The sequence below is a fragment of the Phalacrocorax carbo genome, chromosome 9 (assembly GCF_963921805.1).
Source record: "Phalacrocorax carbo chromosome 9, bPhaCar2.1, whole genome shotgun sequence".
Classification (NCBI taxonomy): domain Eukaryota; kingdom Metazoa; phylum Chordata; class Aves; order Suliformes; family Phalacrocoracidae; genus Phalacrocorax; species Phalacrocorax carbo.
Window position 1 is genome coordinate 8,455,434 of NC_087521.1, and position 19,419 is coordinate 8,474,852.

Sequence of the window (19,419 nt, forward strand, 5' to 3'; positions counted from 1 at the left end):
TTGCTATCTTAACCAGAAGACAAATCAAGGGAAATAAGATAAGGGAGAGACAGTTTTCATTCAATAAAGTGTAAGCACTTATACTTTTTAGCTGAATATAATTTTTATGTTTCTTTTCTCCCATAGCTGTGAAATACGCCATATCTCACCTTATTTTTCCCCTGCATGAAAAAGGAAAATTCCTTTTTTCCTCTTAAGTATTTTGCTGTATACATAAACCCATTATGGATGGTATCTAACCAAAATTTCTCCATAAACAAGACATCCCATCCCCAGTAAACCTCAACAGGGCAGAAAAATTCAATCATGAAAACACAATCAAGAACAGTGATTCATGTACAGATAAAAAGTACACTCCTAACCTTTTTCCAGATAAAGAACATCCGCTCTAAACTTCTTAAAGTACCTACAAGGGTCTCCTGAAGCTCAGAAGCTAGTCAAAGCCACCTACATAATGTGCTATTTATAGTACACTGGGAATTTCTCAAGGTGAGGGCCTACTTTTAAGTTGTTACAGATCATCAGGAACAGTCTGGTTTATGTAAACAATAATTTGTGAGGTCTGTATTTTTTTACTTTTGCACTGACATGCGTATAGGAAGTAATATTACTGTACCAGAAAAAGTCATTAGCAAAGATTCCTTCCAACTACCTCTAAAGTAGTCATGCTAAAGAAACTATGAACTTCCCATAGGTTTTTGCTGCATCGCGACTAGTTCTTGTTACAACAGATTTCTCCCCAAAAGACCCAGGTATCCAGGAAAGATGCCTAAGTACCTATGATGAATATTCGTAAGGTTAATGTCTGGAAAATATCTACTGCTGAGGCTGCCCAAATCTCTTGCAGATTCCTTTAGCACAATCTATTGCTTTCCCAGTGATTTTGGTTAAGCCATTTAAAACTTCAAATAAGAGTTATAAGCAGCGTAACTTCCTTGTAATAGAGTCAGTCATGATATCTCTAAACCATAACACATGCCTCTTTGCGGATTGTTTAAAAGCCACCAAAATGACATTTCAGCTTGTATTTACTAGATCTACAGTTACTTCTGAGATTTGCAAGCTAGAAATAGGATATTTCTCCTAAAGTTAATTTACGCTGTGCTGAGCAACTTTTACTATAATTAACCTTACACCGAGAGGCTAATAATGCAGTACACACTTCAGCCAAACAGCATCTGTAAGATGACACGTGTTTCCTTTGAGTGAAATGTTCTGGTTTCCCAGACCACGCTGCAGAAACTAGGTCTTACGGACCCACCTGCCTCTTCTGAACAAGGAGAGAAATGTTTTAAGAACAACATGGAAGTCAAACAGTGGAAACACCTAGGGACAGACTTCTTTTTAAAACTCTCTTCAGATTTGTTGAATGAACTCATAAGCCCTTTAAACACACTAAAATTTTTACTTTTAAAAAGTTATGCAAGTGACTATATTTAGCCCCTTCTGTCATAGTAGTCTTTAAGAAAGACAAAAGACAAACCCCAAAAAACCCCAAGGGCTGAATAGCCGACACCTGCACATACGAGTTATTCTAATGTAGGTAATCTGTAAACAGTGACAACTACAGTAGGACAGTGCACCCCAAAGGGCAGCCTTCATGCATAGCACGTAGCCCAAAGAGTCCACAGACCTGCCTACCTCTCCCAACAGAAGACTATAGGAAGAAAGGGGGGAAACTACAGTGTTTCCCTCCAGCTGTGTGGCGATCTACATCCTAAATTTAATTTTTGGTTAGTGGTCTGGAAAAAAAAGAAACAAAAATCAGAACTACTGCTGCCATAGTCCCATTGCTCTACCTGGCCTTTCTTCTCCTGGTGTACACTATCACACAATTAATGAGGTACGCAGCTGAGCCCATCAGCCAAGTTTGTAGCGCCTCTGTGAAAGTGTATTTAAGGAAGGGCAGATAATGAGAGAGGAAGGGGTGTTCTGTGGTGGAGTTGCTGCGTTCCTGAAGGGAGTGCGGCCTCTGGAGGAGCCATGCTGGAGCACAGGGGAAGTGGGAAGGAGCAGCAGAGAGAAGCTGATAGGCAGTGACCTTGACCTCCTGTGTGGCTTGTTGCCTTGCTGAAGGGACTATGTGTAACCCGTAGTTATAACTGGGGGTAAGGAGAGGGCTCTGGAGTGGGAACTGGGAAGGGGGCTGGAGAGGTGTCTGAAATGAAGCTTAGCCTGGAAAAGGAGGAGGGACGTCCTCAAATGGGTAAATACTTGGGGTTTGGTTTGTTAGGTTTTTTTCTCCAAGACCCAAATCACTAATTAAATATTTATGTTAACTGGTAACAAACTAACTTGAGTTCCCCAAGTCAAGTCTGGTTTGCCTGTGAGGGTAACTGGTGTTTTCTCTGACTCTACTCTGACCTACTAGTTTTTTTATCCCTTTTGTCCCTATTTTCCCCTCCTGGCCGGGGCAGAGGAGCAGCTGGATGGGTGAAAGGCTGCTGGCAGGGGCCAGCCCCCACCCGGGCGCCGCTTCCAGCGCTGCCGCCTCTGAGGAGCGAACCCCGGCAGAGGCGGCCTGCGGGGCCTGGGGGCAGGTACAGGCGGCAAGGCAAGCGGGGCCCTCCTGAAGCTCCGCGGGCGCTGCTGCAGGCGCTACTGCCCTGGCCGGGAGCAGAGGAACAACGGCCGCTTTGCCCCTGTTTTTACCACCGGGAGCACCCCTGTGACGGCGGACGGACCGACACCCAGCGATCTCTTCCTCCCTCCCTGCTCTTCCTCCCGCTCTCCCCGCCGGCGCTTGCGCTCCGGGGAGGGCGCCCTTTCCCGCCGCCCGCCCGCCCAGGGCGGCAGGGGCGACACCGAGGGGCAGCGGCCCGCGGCAGACGTTACCTCCACCCACTCGGCCTCGGAGCCGCCCTCGGGCGGCTTCACCTGCAGCCGGGCAGAGACGCACTGCTGCAGCAGGGCCCGGGCCAGCGCCGGCCGCGCCGCCGCCATGCCGGGGCCTGAGGGCGGGCTTGGGCCGGCCGCCGCCGGGTAACGCCTATTCCGCCGCCCTAAGCCGCTCGCACCGGCGCCCAGTGGGGCGAGGCAGGCCGGCCCCGGCAGCCCGCCGGTCACAGGCCGCCGGGGCGGGGCCGGGCAAGGCGCCGCCGGCCTGCGGGGGAATAACGGGCGCGGCGGGCCTGCGGCTGGCGCCCAGCCCTGGGGCTCCGCAAGCATTTAAAGGCTTACCTGACGTGCAGGCGGTAAAGCAAGTCCTTGCTAAGGATACAAGAGAAAATCCCCAAGTACCGCACACCTTTTGCAGGTAAAACAGGGCTTGTGATCTGCCAGTGACCCCTAAGGAGGGTACAAGCTCTAGAACCGAGTAAGCAAAGTATTTTTACAGCTTAACTTTGGGGTGTCCCATAGCTAGCAAGGAGCAGGTTTTTGTTTCTTTTTCTGACGAGAAAATAAAAATCTGGTGGGGGAAATGTCGCATGCTTGGGGTAAGAATAGCATGCTGTGTAGTTTCAGCATGGAAATGAAAGAATTATTAATCTGAATATTGTTTGTCGCTTTAAAAGAACTAATGTTTGTCTTTCAGGTGGCTGAGGCAAACATATCCAGTTGGAGGATTTCCCTTCAACAATACTGCCTTGGAACAGAGAAGAATGTAGTTAAAAGGGATCTGTATAGCTAGGGGTCAAAAACATGATCTGAAAAAAGTGCATAGTTCTGAAATGAGCTTCTATACCTAATGGGAAAAGTTAAAGTATCGAAACTGTTTATCTTGTTATCTCTCAGGTTTTTGGCTACATGCCCTAATATTCCTTGAACAGCTGCTAAATTAGAGTTGTGCCTTCTTCCCATCTGTGAATTCTGACAGATACAGGTTCAGGTTTTGAACATTGGCAGCAAAGTCAGGATAGAGTGATGCACAATTCAGTCTCTCTTGGAATTAATTTTAAGACTGAAGATTTTATTTTTGCAACCATGTTGAAAAGAACAACAAAAAAGATGTAATACACGGCAGCATGGGTAAGAAGCCAAATTTTAATACCTGGCCTCAGAGTAAGATTACTGAAGCTATCTGTTGCACAGCAAGGGGCAACCTTGTTACACATTGGGATATATTCAGCTTCTGTCTGTTACTTCAAAATAACACTCTCCTGCGTGAGTGTTCAGTGAGGTTGCTCGTTGTAAATCAAACCTCTAAAGATGAGGAAATTGCGCTAGGTGGGTAGTGAATAAACGAGCTCACTTTTGCTAGCTGTAGGGTATTGTTAAGTATGAGCTATTCTCATTTAAACTCAGCTAACTTTATTTAAAGTACCTTCTGTTCATTTACTCTAAAGCTGTATCCCCAGACTCATTAGGAGTTTAATGAGGTAGAAATCCATTTAAAGTGAGGGTTTTTCCATATATGTGTTATCAATATAAATTGATTGCTAAGGAAAATCGATTATACTACAGTCTGAGCAAGTTATGTAAGCAGATTATAAAAGGATATTAATATACAAGGATATTGATTGTTCTTTGTTGTGCTACCATTATTTTTGCCAGGATTTGATGGAGAAAGTTTATTTGTGCAAGTTTCAACACAAATGCCTATGAAACAGTGTACAGCAAAATTAGTATGACACCACTGTTTATTTATAGATTCTTGGTGTAATTATGTCATATTTTCCTTGGGAAGTCAAGTTAATTTTGTAGTATTGTATTGCATCTTGCATTTGTTGGATCTTATTGGGCCATAGGTAGGTTAAGGGCCTCTCTGTATGCCACAGAATGAGAGTAAATTTGTTGGTTAAGTTTTAGATGAGAGTTTGGATTTGACGGTGGTTTTCGTATAGAAACAAACCTCCTGACTTCTAAAGAATATATCAATACATATGGATATACGTATCATCCATCCATACAGACATTTCTGGCTACTTTCACATCAGTTCTCCTTCAGAAGGGCAGATGGCAGTATGAACCAATTGTCACAAATTCCAGTGGACTTGTGTTTTTTCCTTACCCTTTGTGTGAATGGTCATGCATATTTCATGTACATTTAATGTAATGAATCCTTTTGTGAAGAGGGGGGTGGGTGTTGGGAGCTCTGCCTCTGTGGGTACTTGGCTTTCTCCCATTTATCAGAGGATGAAATGCTAGAGATATTTTAGTACCAAAATGATTCCAAGTTTGGCATTGCATACAGTTTGGCAGGGGCGGCAGTTGACTGGAACTTTGAAGGGACAGGATGCATTTCAGGTGTTTCTCTGTGGTGTCTGAAACCACGACCAAAGGTCTGTCAAGCAGCTACCACATCATCAGAGTGCCCCCTAGGCAGTGTCATCTGTTTTGAAGAGAAACTACAGAAAGCTGTGGTGGCATTTGGATAGCAAAGGTAAACTTAGGTTGCTGGTAAGGGTTGGATCTTGGTAGAACTACCTCCTGTGTGACAGGCATAGCTGAAAGGCTGCAGAGTGTCAAAAGAAGATTTAGATTTAAGTGTTTTACTTCCTCCATTGTCCATTGGGGAACTCTCTCTTCCCACACAGAGATTTAAAAAAAAAATAATACAAGTAGCAGAAGTAGCAGGGCACAATAATGAAAGAAAGAGTACTTAGTTAAATCACTTAGAAACATTTAGTAAAGAATCACGGGTGGGTGTCCCTCCTGCTGTGAAGGGTGAGACAGAACTGATGGACCCTGCTGTGCCAGTTAGTAGAGGTTGCTGTTAAAAGATTCTCATTATCAGAGGTGGCCCAGAAAGTAGAATTTCCAGCAATGAATTGCAAATTTCTATCACGAGAGAAAAATCCACAAAATACTTTGTAAACTGGGATTAATGTTTAAATAAAATACATCTTTAATTTAGCCATGCTGAAATGACAGATCAAATCCTCAAAGAAAGAAAAAAAGATGTTATGTATCTTTAGTCTAAGATGTTAAAACTGCCAAAAGGACAGCTCAGAACAGCAGCGTGTTTTGGTTTTGAAGCAATGGTTACAATCTTACATCCCAAACTGAGTCAAGTCCTTTGCTTTCTGTTGGGTGATCCCTTCTCCTTTTGCTCCCAGTTCACTTATTTTTGCTTCTGTTTTTGTGCTGCTTAGCCTGTTCATGCTATCTGTGATGACCTATCTGGCTCTTTATATCTGGTGATTCCTTTTTTTTTTTCCTGTACCCTGTTTCTCAGTCTAGTTCAAGGCCCAGTTAAGCTTTCTTCTTTCTACAGCATCGGAATTTCTAGCTGAAATGCTGATGAGCTGGAAGAGAGGAGATATTGCTGAACAGCAATGTGGGTGCAGAGAGTATTAGGTGGTGGTGTTAGGCTCATTTTATTGTCTAAGTAGCTGTTGCGGTTTAACCCAGCAGGCAGTGAAACATCACACAGCTGTTTGTTTACCTGCCCCCACTAGTGGGATAGTGAAGAGAATGGTGGGGGTGGGTAAAATTTGTCAGTTGTGATAAAGACAGTTTAATAGGGCAGAAAAGGAAAAGAAAATAATAAAGGTAAAAATATATGAAACAAGTGCTGCGCAGTGCGGTTGCTCATCACCTGCTGACCAATGCCCCAGCCAGTTTCTGAGCAGAGGTCCCCCTGGCTGACTCCCCCAGCTTATATTCTGACCGTGATGCCATATGGTATGGAATATCCCTTTGGCCAGTTTGGGTCAGCTGTCCTGGCTGTGACCCCTCACAGCTCCTTGTGCACCTGGCAGAGCATGGGGAGCTGAGAAGTCCTTGACTGGTGTAAGCGCTATGTAGCAACAACTAGAACATCAGTGTGGTAACATTATTCTCATCATAAATCCAAAACACAGCACTATACCAGCTACTAGGAAGAAAATTAACTTCATCTCAGCTGATCCAGGACAGTAGTAGACACATCACAGTGATTGCATTTAGTTCTGACTTTTCTCTTATCCAAAGCGCTGTCCAGACATGAAGGTCAGGTGTATGCCTGCCTCCCAACCACCTTCCTTCCTCCAGAGATCTTTAAATAAGGGAAGTGGAGAGAGGGCATAAAGCATTTCCCTAGTGCAAGTTAAGCAGCAGAAATGAGATGGAATAGCAGTCCTGTCACTCAAAGACTGCAAGTATTGTACAATGCCTGTGTAAAGCTATTGGAAATAGTTCTTCCAGAGAAGGGGTGTGTGTGAAGACTATTACCACCTTTGCTTTCCAAACAGACCCCAGATCTGCCTAGCCTTCAAAGGAAGCACTGCAGAATTCTGGAGGAGATGACTGAGAGGAAGAGACGGCACTGTGATTTTTATCTTTCCAGTTTGCACTGTAGCTCAGAGGAAGGTCATGACTCCTTCAGCCCCAGTTTTGTAACTTCAGAGTTGGTACCTCTTTAACTCTTCCATCAAAGCCAATTTACTATCCCCACGAATGTCAGAATTGTTTCCAGTGAAGGCTGGTATTTCTTTTGTGGAAGAGCAATCCTGTGATTTGAGCAGTCGATTTTATGCGTGTTTAAAGTACACAGCAAAAATTAAATACACTATTAAAAAAAGATTAGTGTTTTGTTTAGTCCTTCACACAATTACAAAACAGACACTGAAATGTGTTAAATTAGAGTAATCAAAAGTTAATTAAATTTCTGAACAAAATAACAGATTTGGTGTGAAGGCTGTGTCAGGTACAATTACAGCTTTTCTAAGTGAGAAGCAGAAATCTGACTCTATTGGAAAAAAGGTAGCCAGACAAAGACACAATCTGCTTGCTTACCATGACTGTCTAAAGGAAATAAGAACACTATTAATCAAAGTTTCTTTCTCTACAGGTGTCAGTCATGTTCATTTGCCTGTGACATTTAAAGACTGTATTTTTTCCCTGCTTGGGTGTCTCTGGCACCAAACTGTTGTCTGTGTGAGTGACAGATGTTAAAATTAAACGGGCTTCTGTGTCCTGTTCAAATGAAATGAACAGAGCAGTGGGAGTAGCCTACCTACAGTATATACCATAGGGTCTCATTGTAACACCTTGTACTGGTTAGAAGCAAGACAATTTTTCTTTTTTCCACAGAACGAGCTACTGTCCTGAACCTTTCCTGTGTAGAGCCAACCTTGAGTTTCAACACAACACACTCAGATCTGGAATTCAGAGGGAGGTTGTACAGAGCCACCAAACTGACTCCAGGAGTCCCTCAAAGGTCAGCAGTTTTCTGCTCTGGTTTAGGAATGGTACTGTCAGATCCAGGCTGATCCCTGCAGGCATATTCCAGTATCTTTGTACTTGCTTCCCCAGTCTCCTGGGTTTGGGATCTGAATTCTACACAGCAGGAGCACACAGAAACAGCTTGGAATGTAGGACAGTAACTGAAGCAGCAGTGAGGGGAAAAAGCACCCACCTAGCTATAAAAGGCTAACCTTACGGTCACAGGGCCTTGAGCAATCAGGGAGGAGTAAGAGTGCTGAATGAGAGCCTGCAGCTGTACAGGCTGTTTGCCATTCTGGAGCAAGCTTGGTATACCCACTCAGGCCAGCTTTGATCAGTGAAACTCAGCTTCAGCCTCTTGTGCTCCATCTGCAGCTGCTGACCACGCATCTGTGCAGAGCCTGGCACTGGCACCGTAGCGTGGTAGGGGACGTTTCTGCTTTGCTTCAAACCGCTCAGCTAACCCATGCCTGACTGATTGAGATGGGTGTTGCAGACTGGGTTCTGCCTAATGGAGGAGGTATTTAGACAAGGCACTGTGGAGGGCAAGTCCTATGTTCTTTATGTCCTACATTCAGGATTGGTTTGGTGCAGACCCAAGGTGATTCCACCAAGTGTTTGTGCTGTGCTCCACAGCCTCTGTATTATTGGTCCCTGTTATGCTGGATACTGTCCTCTGTCCCTGCCAAGTGAAGGAATTAAAATCTGTTTTCTTCCACAGGTATTGCTGCATCACTTTGCCCCATAAACACTTTTGCAATGGCAATTAGTACTACAGAGGCGTGGTTTTGTTTCATTCTTTTCATTCTCAGTGAGAAACTTTGATGGTAATGTGAGGACTTTGTTATAGACAAAAAATGCCTCAGTATCTTCTAGGAGCCAGAACTTGAGTTTCTGTGTTTTCAATAGATGCCATATGTAAAATTATCAGAGTATTGGCATAAAGCCTTGTGTTATTATTTAAAATGTACATGGACTGAGATGTGGCTCTTTCTGCTCCTTTAACAACAGTATGAAACATCATTTATTATTCTCTATGTACCTGGAGGACTCCTTGCCTCCAGTTACTGTGCAGTGTGCAGGTATAATTAGGCTGCATGTTGGTTTTTTTGCATTTATATGGATGACTTTCAAAAAAAAAACCTCTTAGCACAGCTTCAAGCCAAAAGCTTTCTCCTTGAGCCACAGCTCCTATCATGTTTGTCCCCTCAGGCATACTGATCCTTAGTCAGGAAAGCATAGGTACAAATGATAGTTATTAGGAAATTCTCTGAATAGCAAACCTCTGAAGTCATCCATCCCAAGTGCTGTTTACATCATCATAAAACTGGATAAGTTTGAGGAGGCACTAATTCTGTGCGTGGTCTATCATTTACGAGTTATTGGAGGCTGTTAACCTCTTTTGCTGTATAGTTCAACAAGATTGCCAGAGCTCAATGAGAGAAGCAGGAGTGACAGATTTTGGCATTTTATTCCCTTCGATGTAAGAACATTGCATTACAACACAAATGGGTTTCTTGCTTTGCCATAGTACAGCATCATATACAGGTACAGTGATGTTGATCTATGGGCTTTTCTTAAAACTATATTTTGGGAACTTGTTCCCCTTAGAAGAAATGGCAACTGTAGGACTTCCATTTACCATCAGCCTTTAGTTTCTGATGGCTTGTTTCAGTGAATATAATAGTGTGTATGTAATCCTCTAATGATTTTAACCAACATAAAGAGAAGGTGATCTTGTTTTCCCTCAGGTCTTGTGGGGAAAAAAGCAGATGTGTAATGCAGTGAGCTAAATAATAGAAGATTGTAAATTCTAATGAATATTCATGGAGTCAAATAAGATAATAGACCATGCGTCAAGAAATAATGTGGCTTCCTGCTATGACTTCCAGTGTGGCTTAACGTGTTTCAAAGAGCTTCTTTTAATATTTAATTTTCACACTTTCTTAAAGCACAGATTTTTTAAATGCATGTTTCTGAACTCTTTTGGGGTGATATTATTACTTTATTATTTGATACCTCAGAAGCACTGCAATGATGAAAAGGAAGTTTTTCATATAATCTTTGATTGTGTTTTTTTTTTAAAGCTGCCAAAGGGTCACAGTTTCTTTCTTTTACAATAGATGCTAAATAGCTGCTACAGAGTGGAAGTAAAACACTTTACCTTCACTATTTGATGTTCTAACAGAATAGAAGAATGATATTTGGTATAACTTTTTCTTAAAGAGCTCTTCATTTCACAGATAATTCTTGGAACTGCTGGAGGCTTACAGTTTTATGAATAACTGGGTAAAACAATTACTCTGTAACTTGGGATATTTTAATATTAATTACAGATATTTAATCTTTCCCTGGATACTCTGTTGCCCGTAGGACAAAAAATAATTGTGTCTTCATAGTGACAGTCTTGAGTGAGGGCCACATCCAGATTAAAAAACCCTTTCATCTTGGTGTGCACAGTTAAAATTCCAGCACAAATATGAGCGGGTTTAGCTCCTGTTATAGAAAACCCAGATCTAACTAATGCAGTCTGGAGCTTAGAGAATGACTCAGCTCACCTTCAGGTGAACCTTTAGGCTACATCTGGACTAGGAAGTTAATCAATTGTAGGAAATATTCTTGGACACTGCAACTAATAATTACTTTTAATGGCTCCTGACATGCTTTTGGCCAGGGCTCACTCACTAATAAAAAAATTCTGGTTCGGCGGTTAAGATGGGCCAGAGCCCATTGTCAAGAGGTGGGTTGGATGACACCACCCGGCTTCGCAAACCTCCACTCTCTAACAACTTTCGTAAATCCTAAGTGTGAGCTTATAAGCCAAGTGCTGAATTCAACAATCACTAAGTGTCAAAACAATTTTGTGTTTTCTACCAATAGTCCCTCTATTTCCTGTAATACCATTATATTTCCTCACATCAAAGTTTGATTAAATTGGTATTTTAAAAGGTACAGTGGAGTCCTTTAGTGGCAGTAATTAGAATAATGCAAATTATATTTATCTCTCTGATAGACTTGTTTTTTAGACCTTAGTTTCAAGATCCATAGGCCAAGAGCTTTCAAGAAGAATTCACTAGAAAACTACCTTCCTCTGAACCAATTACAATGAGAAACCTACCTACTTTGTTGTAGGAAACTGTGAACCCAGTTGCTCTTCTCTTCATGCCCAGGGAGCTGGGATGGAAAAGAAAGCAAAGGTAGATTCTCTGAATTGAGAGGAACTTCCTGAGCTGCTTGTAAAAGTCAGCCTTCAAAGGTGTTCTGCTTTAGGCTGTTCTTTCCTTGGTCTAAGCCTCCTATAGAGGAGAAAATAGGCAAGTCGTAAACAAGCCAACATCAGTTGGCTCTATTCTGCCTAAAGCAGCCTGCTGTTTGACATTAGAGGACATTAACATAATTAAAAATCTGAGGCACTGTGTGTCTCTTTTTTTGGGCGGTAAATCAGTAATAGTAACCCTTCAGCATAAGAGATCAGAAATCAGGAACTCCCAGTTATATTCCTGGATCTGCCTTTGGCTCAATGTAAAACCCTGAAGAAGAGCTACTTTCTTTCACAGCTGAGGATTGACCAGAGGTTTACATTCCAAGAATCAGCTGCTCTGGCTCCACAGTGGTGGAGTGCCTCACAGTTGTACATGATGGGGCTTCAGACAGCATGTGCAGACAGAAGAACTGCTCGTGGATCGCATTTATTTTCAGCTGAGATTGGTCCTTGCACACTGAAACACTCTGGAGCGGGTTGCTGCTGGTATAGTTGTGTAAGTGGCCCATATAGACCCAAAGTGCATTGGTGCCCTTCTGAAATAACTTGCACTGCTAGTGTACTGGGAAGTATGAGGTAAGCGTTGAATGGCCATTCAGGAGCAAAACTGAACTGGTTTGGAACATGAACCAGATTTTTAAAATGATTACTAAACACCAAACCCACTAAAAGTTGATGCAATATCTCAGTCAGCCTCATTGGTCAAATAAGATTAATTTGCTATACAGAACTCATTTGGGCTCAAGGTTCTGATGTTAACAAAAATGCTTCCTGTAAAGAATAAGCTCATAACTGAGAAAAACAAATGAGAAGCAGAATTAAAATTATTTCAGAAACTGGAATAGCGACTGAATGCCATTATGACTCAGACCAGTGGTGTCAAATGGTTTACTGAAGCTTCTAGGGCAGTGACCATCTTTTTTATTATGGATTTGTACAATGTCTAATACAATAGGGCTCTTTCTGTCCCTGGGTCTCTTATCATTGCAATTTATCTCCATTACTGAAAAAAAAAAAAAGAAAGAAAAGAATAAAGAAGGAAAATACCAGTCTTCCTTCAATGTTTGTAAAATATATGGCAAAGATTAGGAATACTTTAAAAAAGAATCAAAACCTTTGTTTTTATCTTTTCTTCAAGTATGGAAATCTTGTTAATTGGAGTTAATTCCCTAAGAAAAAAATATGGGGCTTTGTTACTGAAGGCCATATTCAACAAAATAAATCTCTTCATTTTCTACACCACTTGGATAAGGCTGGAAAAATGGCTGTAATATCAGCTGCATCTTCATTGTGATGTGACTGTTACTATAGTAAGCAATATTAACCTGAAGAACTTGATTGAATTCAGAAGAATCTAGCGATAATTTAAATAAGGTTTTCATCTCTTCTTGACTGTGAAGGACTGCACTGATTAAAATGTCCACACAGAAGCAATACACAAACTAAATTGGGCTGAATTCTGCCAGACCTTCTTTCTCATTTAGTGAAACAGAACGAAAGGAGACAACTTCTTTCTCAGTTAAAGGTTTGTTAAAACATTCACATAGGATGAAGGTACTTTTGTGGTCTTATATTCATTACAAATATTAACACACATGATAAAAAATTAATATATTATCACTGCTTCTTATGTGTTTTCATTGTGCTTGTTAAGATGTTGCAGCTTGAATTATTGCCATATATCATGAACAAAGTGTGCTTCATAAACAAGGTAGTATTTCATATGAAAACTCAGGTAAACCTCTCCTGTTTTGTATGGATATTTGAAAGCAGATCTGTTAAAATATCTCGGGCCAAATTTACTTTGCAACAAATGGGCATAACTGCCTTGATATCAGTGATGCTGTCCTTGGTATTTAAGCCTAGCAGGAAAAAGATGTAAGATGTGAAAATCTAATGAATGACAGAGAGGCAATAGTGTGAGACTTCCTTTGTACACAGCTGCAGTTGTTTTCTCCTCTCACACCGGAAATTCCCTGCTTACATGTTTTTGAGGTGTGCCTTACTAATACGGCTGGAGCCTGTTACCCCCAGGTACGACACTGACCCAGGTGCATGAGCTCTGCCAAGCCAATGCTGGCCTGTGGGACCAGATCGTGTGTCTCAGCTTACTTAATGTACTTACTTAATGTACTTACTTAATGTAAAGCAACCAGGAAGTTGCTTTAACTTGCAAGAGCAGCATAGCAAAGGTAAAGCAAAGAACTCACAATGGCAGGCATTTTGGCTTGGTTTATTTTGCAGCCTGATCTAGTTTGTCAGCCCTGCAGGAGAATTATAGTCTGCAAGAGCGATGAAAGCAGCTCTAGCTTGGTCTCAGAGCTACCAAAGGGAGGATGAGGCAGCCATCCTGAGACACAGAGCACAGGCTGAGCCAAGAGATAATACTGACAAGCCCAAGGCTCAGAAATGAGGGCAGAGCAGAGCAGCAAGGGTCCCTGCACCAGCAGGGTAGGAGGTAGGAGCACAAGAAGTCACAGAAGATTACTGTTTTTTTAAAACTAGGCTTAGCTTTAAAAAAACTTGGGAACAACTTCTCCAGTTTAAGACAGCATGGGAAAAAGGGACCGTCATGACCCCGGGTGTCCTCCTTGCTCTCCAGAAGTCTGAGGCTCAGCTGGAAGCAGTCTTGAACTTTTAAAAGGCAACTCATAGTGAGTTTTCCTGGCTTCTCCAGAAGTACTACAACTTCCATAACTCTTTTTTAGCTATATATGTAGAAGATTATCCATAATTTAATGTATTAATCTATATTTCTTAATCATACAACATCAGCCTCATTGCCCATCACATAAGCTTTGATAACTGGCCTAAAACTTAACATCTTAGACTTCTTTTCTTCATGAACAAAGTAATTATCACTATGTGGACAAAAAAGATAAAACTCAGCATTTCAACCTTATATATCTTAAATGTGTCAAGACTGGCTGACCAGCCAGGGAAAAAAACTAGAATCGGTGACCCCAGTGCCACACACATTTGCCCTGGTATGCTATGGTATACCTCTGCGGCCAAAGATTATGGGCCTGGTCATGAAGCTAAAATGACCTCTTAGTTCTGAAGATAATTTCTTTAGCTTTTCTTTAATATATTTTATAGTTTAAATTGTGACTAAAATGGATGCCTCATATCAGTAAGAGTTTGCAGCATGTCCTTAACTTACTATATTATTAATACAGTACACTATGCAGACACCCAGAAATGAGAACGGAAACACAGGGCTCCATCAGCCTTGAAAGCTTACAGTCTTGATAATACTCTTTTTTTAGCTGCTTACTTCCTATTGCACTCAAGTCAACCTAATTATCCACGAAGTAGTTTTTCAAACATTAATTCATTTTTAAAATTTGGAGTCATTTGGCAACAAATCTCTCCTAGCTATACCTGGATACCCTTAAGTGATTTTGGGTGGAAAAAGAATACATTTAAACACAAGACAATCTAATTTCAGACAAAAATCAATTATATTTTTATCATGTTAGTGTTCAGGCTGAATAGCAATTTAAAGTCTCTGAAACGTTTTCTTAAACTTACTTAAAGAAAATGTTATCAATTTGCATTAAAATTAAATATTGTGGTTTTCATTTTGTTGAACTATTAAAAAGTCCAGAGTGGAATTTTCTGAAAGATGCAGAGATTGCCCGTAGTTCCCATAAAGACTCAAGTCTAGCAGTAAAATATTTGTTAATTTTTGGTTGCATTTTCCTAGACTCATATTTTAGCACTGTATGTGACTGCAATGACATATCGGGCAAAGAACTTAGACCAAGACTTTCAAATGTTAAAATTTAAAGAGGAAGCCAAAAGCAATTATGAGAAGTGTATAATCCATAAAACTGCCTTCACACTTAGCAGAGGTGGCGGAATACTACTCAACTGAACTTTAATCAATCTATTCTACTCTTAACAATCAAGGTATTTTAAAAATGTCTGCGTTATTGCTGAGCAAATTTAGTCCCTTTCTAATGGCCAAATTCTACTTTTCATGTTCAATACAACCTACTGCCATATTAGCTCCCCTACTACTAACAAGCCAGTGCTAAGAGAAATTATTAAAACTAAAATATTGAGCATTGTTCCTTCTTAGGTGAGAGTTTGGAAAACTACTTCAGCTTACTTCTTTAAAAATCAATTTTATTTGGTGCTAGATCAACTTTACAAAAAACCAAACCCACAAAAATATTTGTGAGGGTTGTTCCAGTCAGCATTAGAGCTATTCACAGAACCAAAGAGTAGATGATGGAACTTTTTTGTCATTTTCTTTTCTTTGTATAGACTTTGAAGTGGTAGATACCTGAACTGTATGCCTACCAGTGACCCTGCAGTACTGATTTCCTTTCTGTGCGATGCATAGTATTTTGCACTCTAACACTGCCTCCAACTGCTCAAGGTAGGAAAACCAATTTTGCAAATTTCTTGCCAGGCAAAAGGTAACGTGGTTTCCTGAGGCAGTGAAAACAAGGCCCTTGAGGCAGATCTATATTACAGTTTGAAAATGAAGTGGCCTATTGGTTTTCGGTATTCTTTTCCATTTTGGTTTGGCAGTAGGGTAAATTATTGGGAAACTATTCGACCTCTTCAGGTGTCTGTGCTAGCTATACAAAATATGCTCATGTGGGTACAACAAAAATGAGAGGTTGAATGAGAATCACTTAAAAGACAGCAAAAAATTAATTTTTGTCATTGCAATTTTTGTGTGGTAGCTGAGCACTGGAATAAGCCTTTGAAAATGGTGGGTTTTAGGAAAACGCATTTTTAATAATAGAAGTCAAAACCTAACATTTAACACAGTGGTGAAAATTCTGCTCACTGCAAAAGAGAGGAAATGTTTATTATAACGCTTTAAACTGGTGTAAAATCCTCCAATGCGTTACATATTGCAACAGATACCAACAAAGGGCACTATCCAGTTTTTTATCTTTGAAAACTAATGGCCCAAAACTGCCAAGATCTGAATTACTTCTGTAATACCACTTAGATGAATAAGGACTATTCATGGAATTGTCAAAAGCAAATCATGTCCAACTGGTCTAATTTCCTTCCGCAACGTGGTTACAAGCCTTGCAGGTGGGAGAGAAGCAATAGATGATGTATATCTTAAAGCTTTTAATAAATCTCACACAGCATAAGGAACAGAAACATGATTTTCATGAAACTTCTACAGAGCGGGTGTAAATTGGCTGGAAAACCAAAGCTACAGCCAGAGATATTATCAGTGCTTCGATATTAGTATTATTAAACAAAATACCAAGTGGCATCTGTCCTGGCTACAAATGTCTTTTTTCTTTTAATTAACGACTGAAACGATGAAACAGAATATATTCATTACATTTGCAGAGGGCCCAAGCTCTGGGCCTGCCATTTTGCAGTCCAAGATGAGCATTCAGAAGGCGCCGCGGAGAACACCAGATGGATATTTAACGGGGACAAGGACAACGCTGCGAGGACTAGCCCCAGCCCAACGGGCAGTGCATATGGCCACCGGTGTTTGCCCCTGGGCCCCGTTTTCTCACAGACCGCGGCAAGGAGCTGCTTTTCCACGCTGCAGCCGGAAAGGCCTGCCTCCGCCCCGCCGAGCTCCGCAGCAGCAGCACTGCTCTCGGCGTAAAATCCTCCGCCTTCAAGAAGCTCGCCACTCTCCCCGGGGCCTGCTGGGCCCGCCCAGCCCCACCGCCGGGGCTGCGGCCGCCCGGTCTGTGCTGGGAGAAGCCCGGCGCGGCGCAGGGGGCGGGCTGAGGCGCGGCGAGACGGCGCCATCTCATGGCGCGCGGGGCGGGGCGGGACAGGCCGGGCGGCGGGCATGGGGGCTGCCGCCTGGCGCTGGGCGCTGCGCGCCGGCCGCCTCCCCGCCGCCGGCGGGAGGGCTTCGTTTGCTGGTTCCGCGGTGAGTGAAGCGTGAGCTCTCGGCCGTGCGCCCCGAGGAGGGAGGGGAGCGGGACGGCCGTCCCCGCCGGCCGCGGAGGGTCGGGCTGGCAGTGTGCTGGAGGGGGCTGCGGCGGGCGGGAAGCAGGAGGTCCGTCGTGGCCGGGACCCGCTCGGGCGCCCCGGCGGGCCGTGGCGGGGAACGTACGGTGGCTGCAGGGAGTTAGCGGCGCGGGGTGGCCTGGGGGCAGCGGCCGGACGATCGGAGGAGGGCGAGATTCTGCTGGGTTCATTGCCTGGACCTGAGTCAATTCTGCGGAAGCAGCCAGCGGTCGCTCAGCGGCTGTGGCGGTAACGTTGGGTAGCGAGCGGGACGCTGCCCGCAGAGGCGCGGGCTCCTGCCCGGTGCTCCGTCCGTCCTGCCGCGGAGGCCCGCTGGGTGCGGGAAAGCCGCCGGGCGCCGCGTGTTCCGAAACGACAGCAAAGCGGCGCTTGCCCGGCCACCCCTGACGGGGCTCGGGGGGGGACACGGCCCTCTGGAAACCTGGCGGCGCTGCCCCGGCACCTAGGGCTTCTCTTCCTCTGCTACTAGCTGTATTTGTTGCGCTTGAAGCAACTGTAACGTAGAAGACCACTAGGTCTGGCCTATTTTTTTTAAAGTTTCCAACTTTTTAATCGGTGTTTTTGTTTATTTTAATACAAACCCTCATTCTTTTTTTTTTGTTGAAGTGTTAAGATTGGTCATATCTAACTGTGTGTCTAAACAAAATGCCCACGGGGGTTATTTTAAAGTAGGCCCCGTTCCTGCCAGCCTGCGTGCTTGGGAAGCAGGCTCCCTTTGGGAGAGCCCCTGTGCAAAGCCTTTTTTTGGACCGACAGCGAAGATGTCTCCGCGCGCGGGTGGGTTCTTCCCCATCAGCTCTCTCTGTGAAAGCTGCAGGTTGGTGCATTCGCTTGCCTTCCGTTTTTCTTAGTCCTCAAGCTCTGGGGATGAGGCTCTACGGGACAAACGCGCCCGGCTCCTGTCACGCGGGCTGCCGAAACAGAAGCCCATAGAAGGAGTTAAGCAGGTGGTGGTCTTGGCTTCTGGAAAAGGGGGAGTTGGAAAATCGACAGCAGCAGGTAAGACTTCTCTTTTAAATTGTTTGCTTTGCACATCTTGCTGTATGGTCTAAGGAATATTTGGGCACTGGTGTCATTACCTTGTAATTGAGTCCCACTAACGTGGCCCTTCACCTCTGTCAAGTCCCATTGCAGCCATTGAGAATCGAGGTGGGTACAGAGCTTTAAATGAGGTGCAAGTCGAGTAGACAGCTTTGAAATAATATCTTTGTAATAGTGCAGTGCTGTTCTGGGGCTCTTTGCTTTCTTAAGAGGTGGTGTAAGCTGAGGTGGAAGGGATCATATGCTGGCTAGAAGCATAGGTGAGCCTGTACAGTGCTCTGTGGGCATAGTCATATGCTCTGTAGAGGATGCTAATATTTAGAAGGCTTCAAAGTCAGATCTCTGTCCCATTTTCTCAAATGCTTGTATAGGCGTTTTATAAACAAAAGATGAAACAGTAGTTATAAACCACACAAATTGATCAGAGCCTTTGGAGCACCTTGAGCTCTTCTCTCAGCCCCAACACTGGACTTTGAATTAATTTTTTTTCGAACTGTGCAGTTCCTAGGTTGTAGAACAAGATAGTACGTGAGTTACAAGTACTGCAGAAATTCACTTGAACTTAAACAAAGATGACATTGAAGGTTAACCTGTTTGCAAAGATCTCTGTTAAGTGTTAGAAATTTGTTTAAAAATTTCTTAGCATTTAGATTAGGAAAAGAGTCATCCTTTAGTTGAATGTTGTCTGCTGTTCATCTTCATTTGCCATGAATAACACATTGATGTAACTCTTAATTTCTCATTTTGCGGTTTGTATTTCAGCCATGCATGAAAAGGACTGACTGTCTAATAAATACTAGAACAGACAAACGTGATACCCATAGTAAGAGTAACTGTACTTAAACAAAAGAGGAAAGTATTTTTTTCTGTACATAGGATACAAATATATACTGTCCTGTAGATAGGACACATATTCCTGTACAAAGACATGCAAAACAATCAACACTTGCATTTCTTACTGATGTACCATTTGGTTGATGGTTATACTTCATAGGCTGGTTGTTTCAGGTTACTGAAAATACCAAATATCTGTTTGTAAATCA

The 19,419-nt window shown here is 42.9% G+C and overlaps 2 protein-coding genes and 1 long non-coding RNA gene across 10 annotated transcripts in view; 2 read left to right on the plus strand and 1 right to left on the minus strand.

Moving 5' to 3' along the window:
• The window catches only part of DTD2 (D-aminoacyl-tRNA deacylase 2), a 31,216-nt gene extending 27,953 nt beyond the window's left edge, over positions 1-3,263 (minus strand). The window contains exon 1 of one of the 3 annotated variants that reach the window (XM_064460231.1): positions 2,836-3,263. In XM_064460231.1, coding sequence (XP_064316301.1) covers positions 2,836-3,168 — 333 coding nt within the window. In that variant the 5' untranslated portion in view covers positions 3,169-3,263. The remainder of the gene's footprint in view (positions 1-2,835) is intronic. The other 2 variants (XM_064460229.1, XM_064460228.1) reach the window with 2 other exon arrangements.
• Positions 2,940-9,058, plus strand: LOC135314993 (uncharacterized). Of its 2 annotated transcripts, XR_010374411.1 has the most exons (4): positions 2,940-3,256; positions 3,536-3,969; positions 7,957-8,083; positions 8,810-9,058. It is a non-coding gene; the product is annotated as an uncharacterized LOC135314993 (long non-coding RNA). The 2 variants fall into 2 exon arrangements; XR_010374410.1 differs by lacking the exon at positions 2,940-3,256 and having other exon boundaries at positions 3,263-8,083.
• Positions 9,059-17,093: 8,035 nt separating this feature from the next.
• NUBPL (NUBP iron-sulfur cluster assembly factor, mitochondrial) overlaps positions 17,094-19,419 on the plus strand; it is an 87,923-nt gene continuing 85,597 nt past the window's right edge. For 3 of the 5 annotated variants that reach the window (XM_064460217.1, XM_064460219.1, XM_064460218.1), the window contains exons 1-2: positions 17,094-17,234; positions 18,187-18,334. In XM_064460217.1, coding sequence (XP_064316287.1) covers positions 17,151-17,234; positions 18,187-18,334 — 232 coding nt within the window. In that variant the 5' untranslated portion in view covers positions 17,094-17,150. Of the gene's footprint in view, positions 17,235-17,396; positions 17,564-18,186; positions 18,335-19,419 lie in introns of those variants that run through there. The other 2 variants (XM_064460222.1, XM_064460221.1) reach the window with 2 other exon arrangements.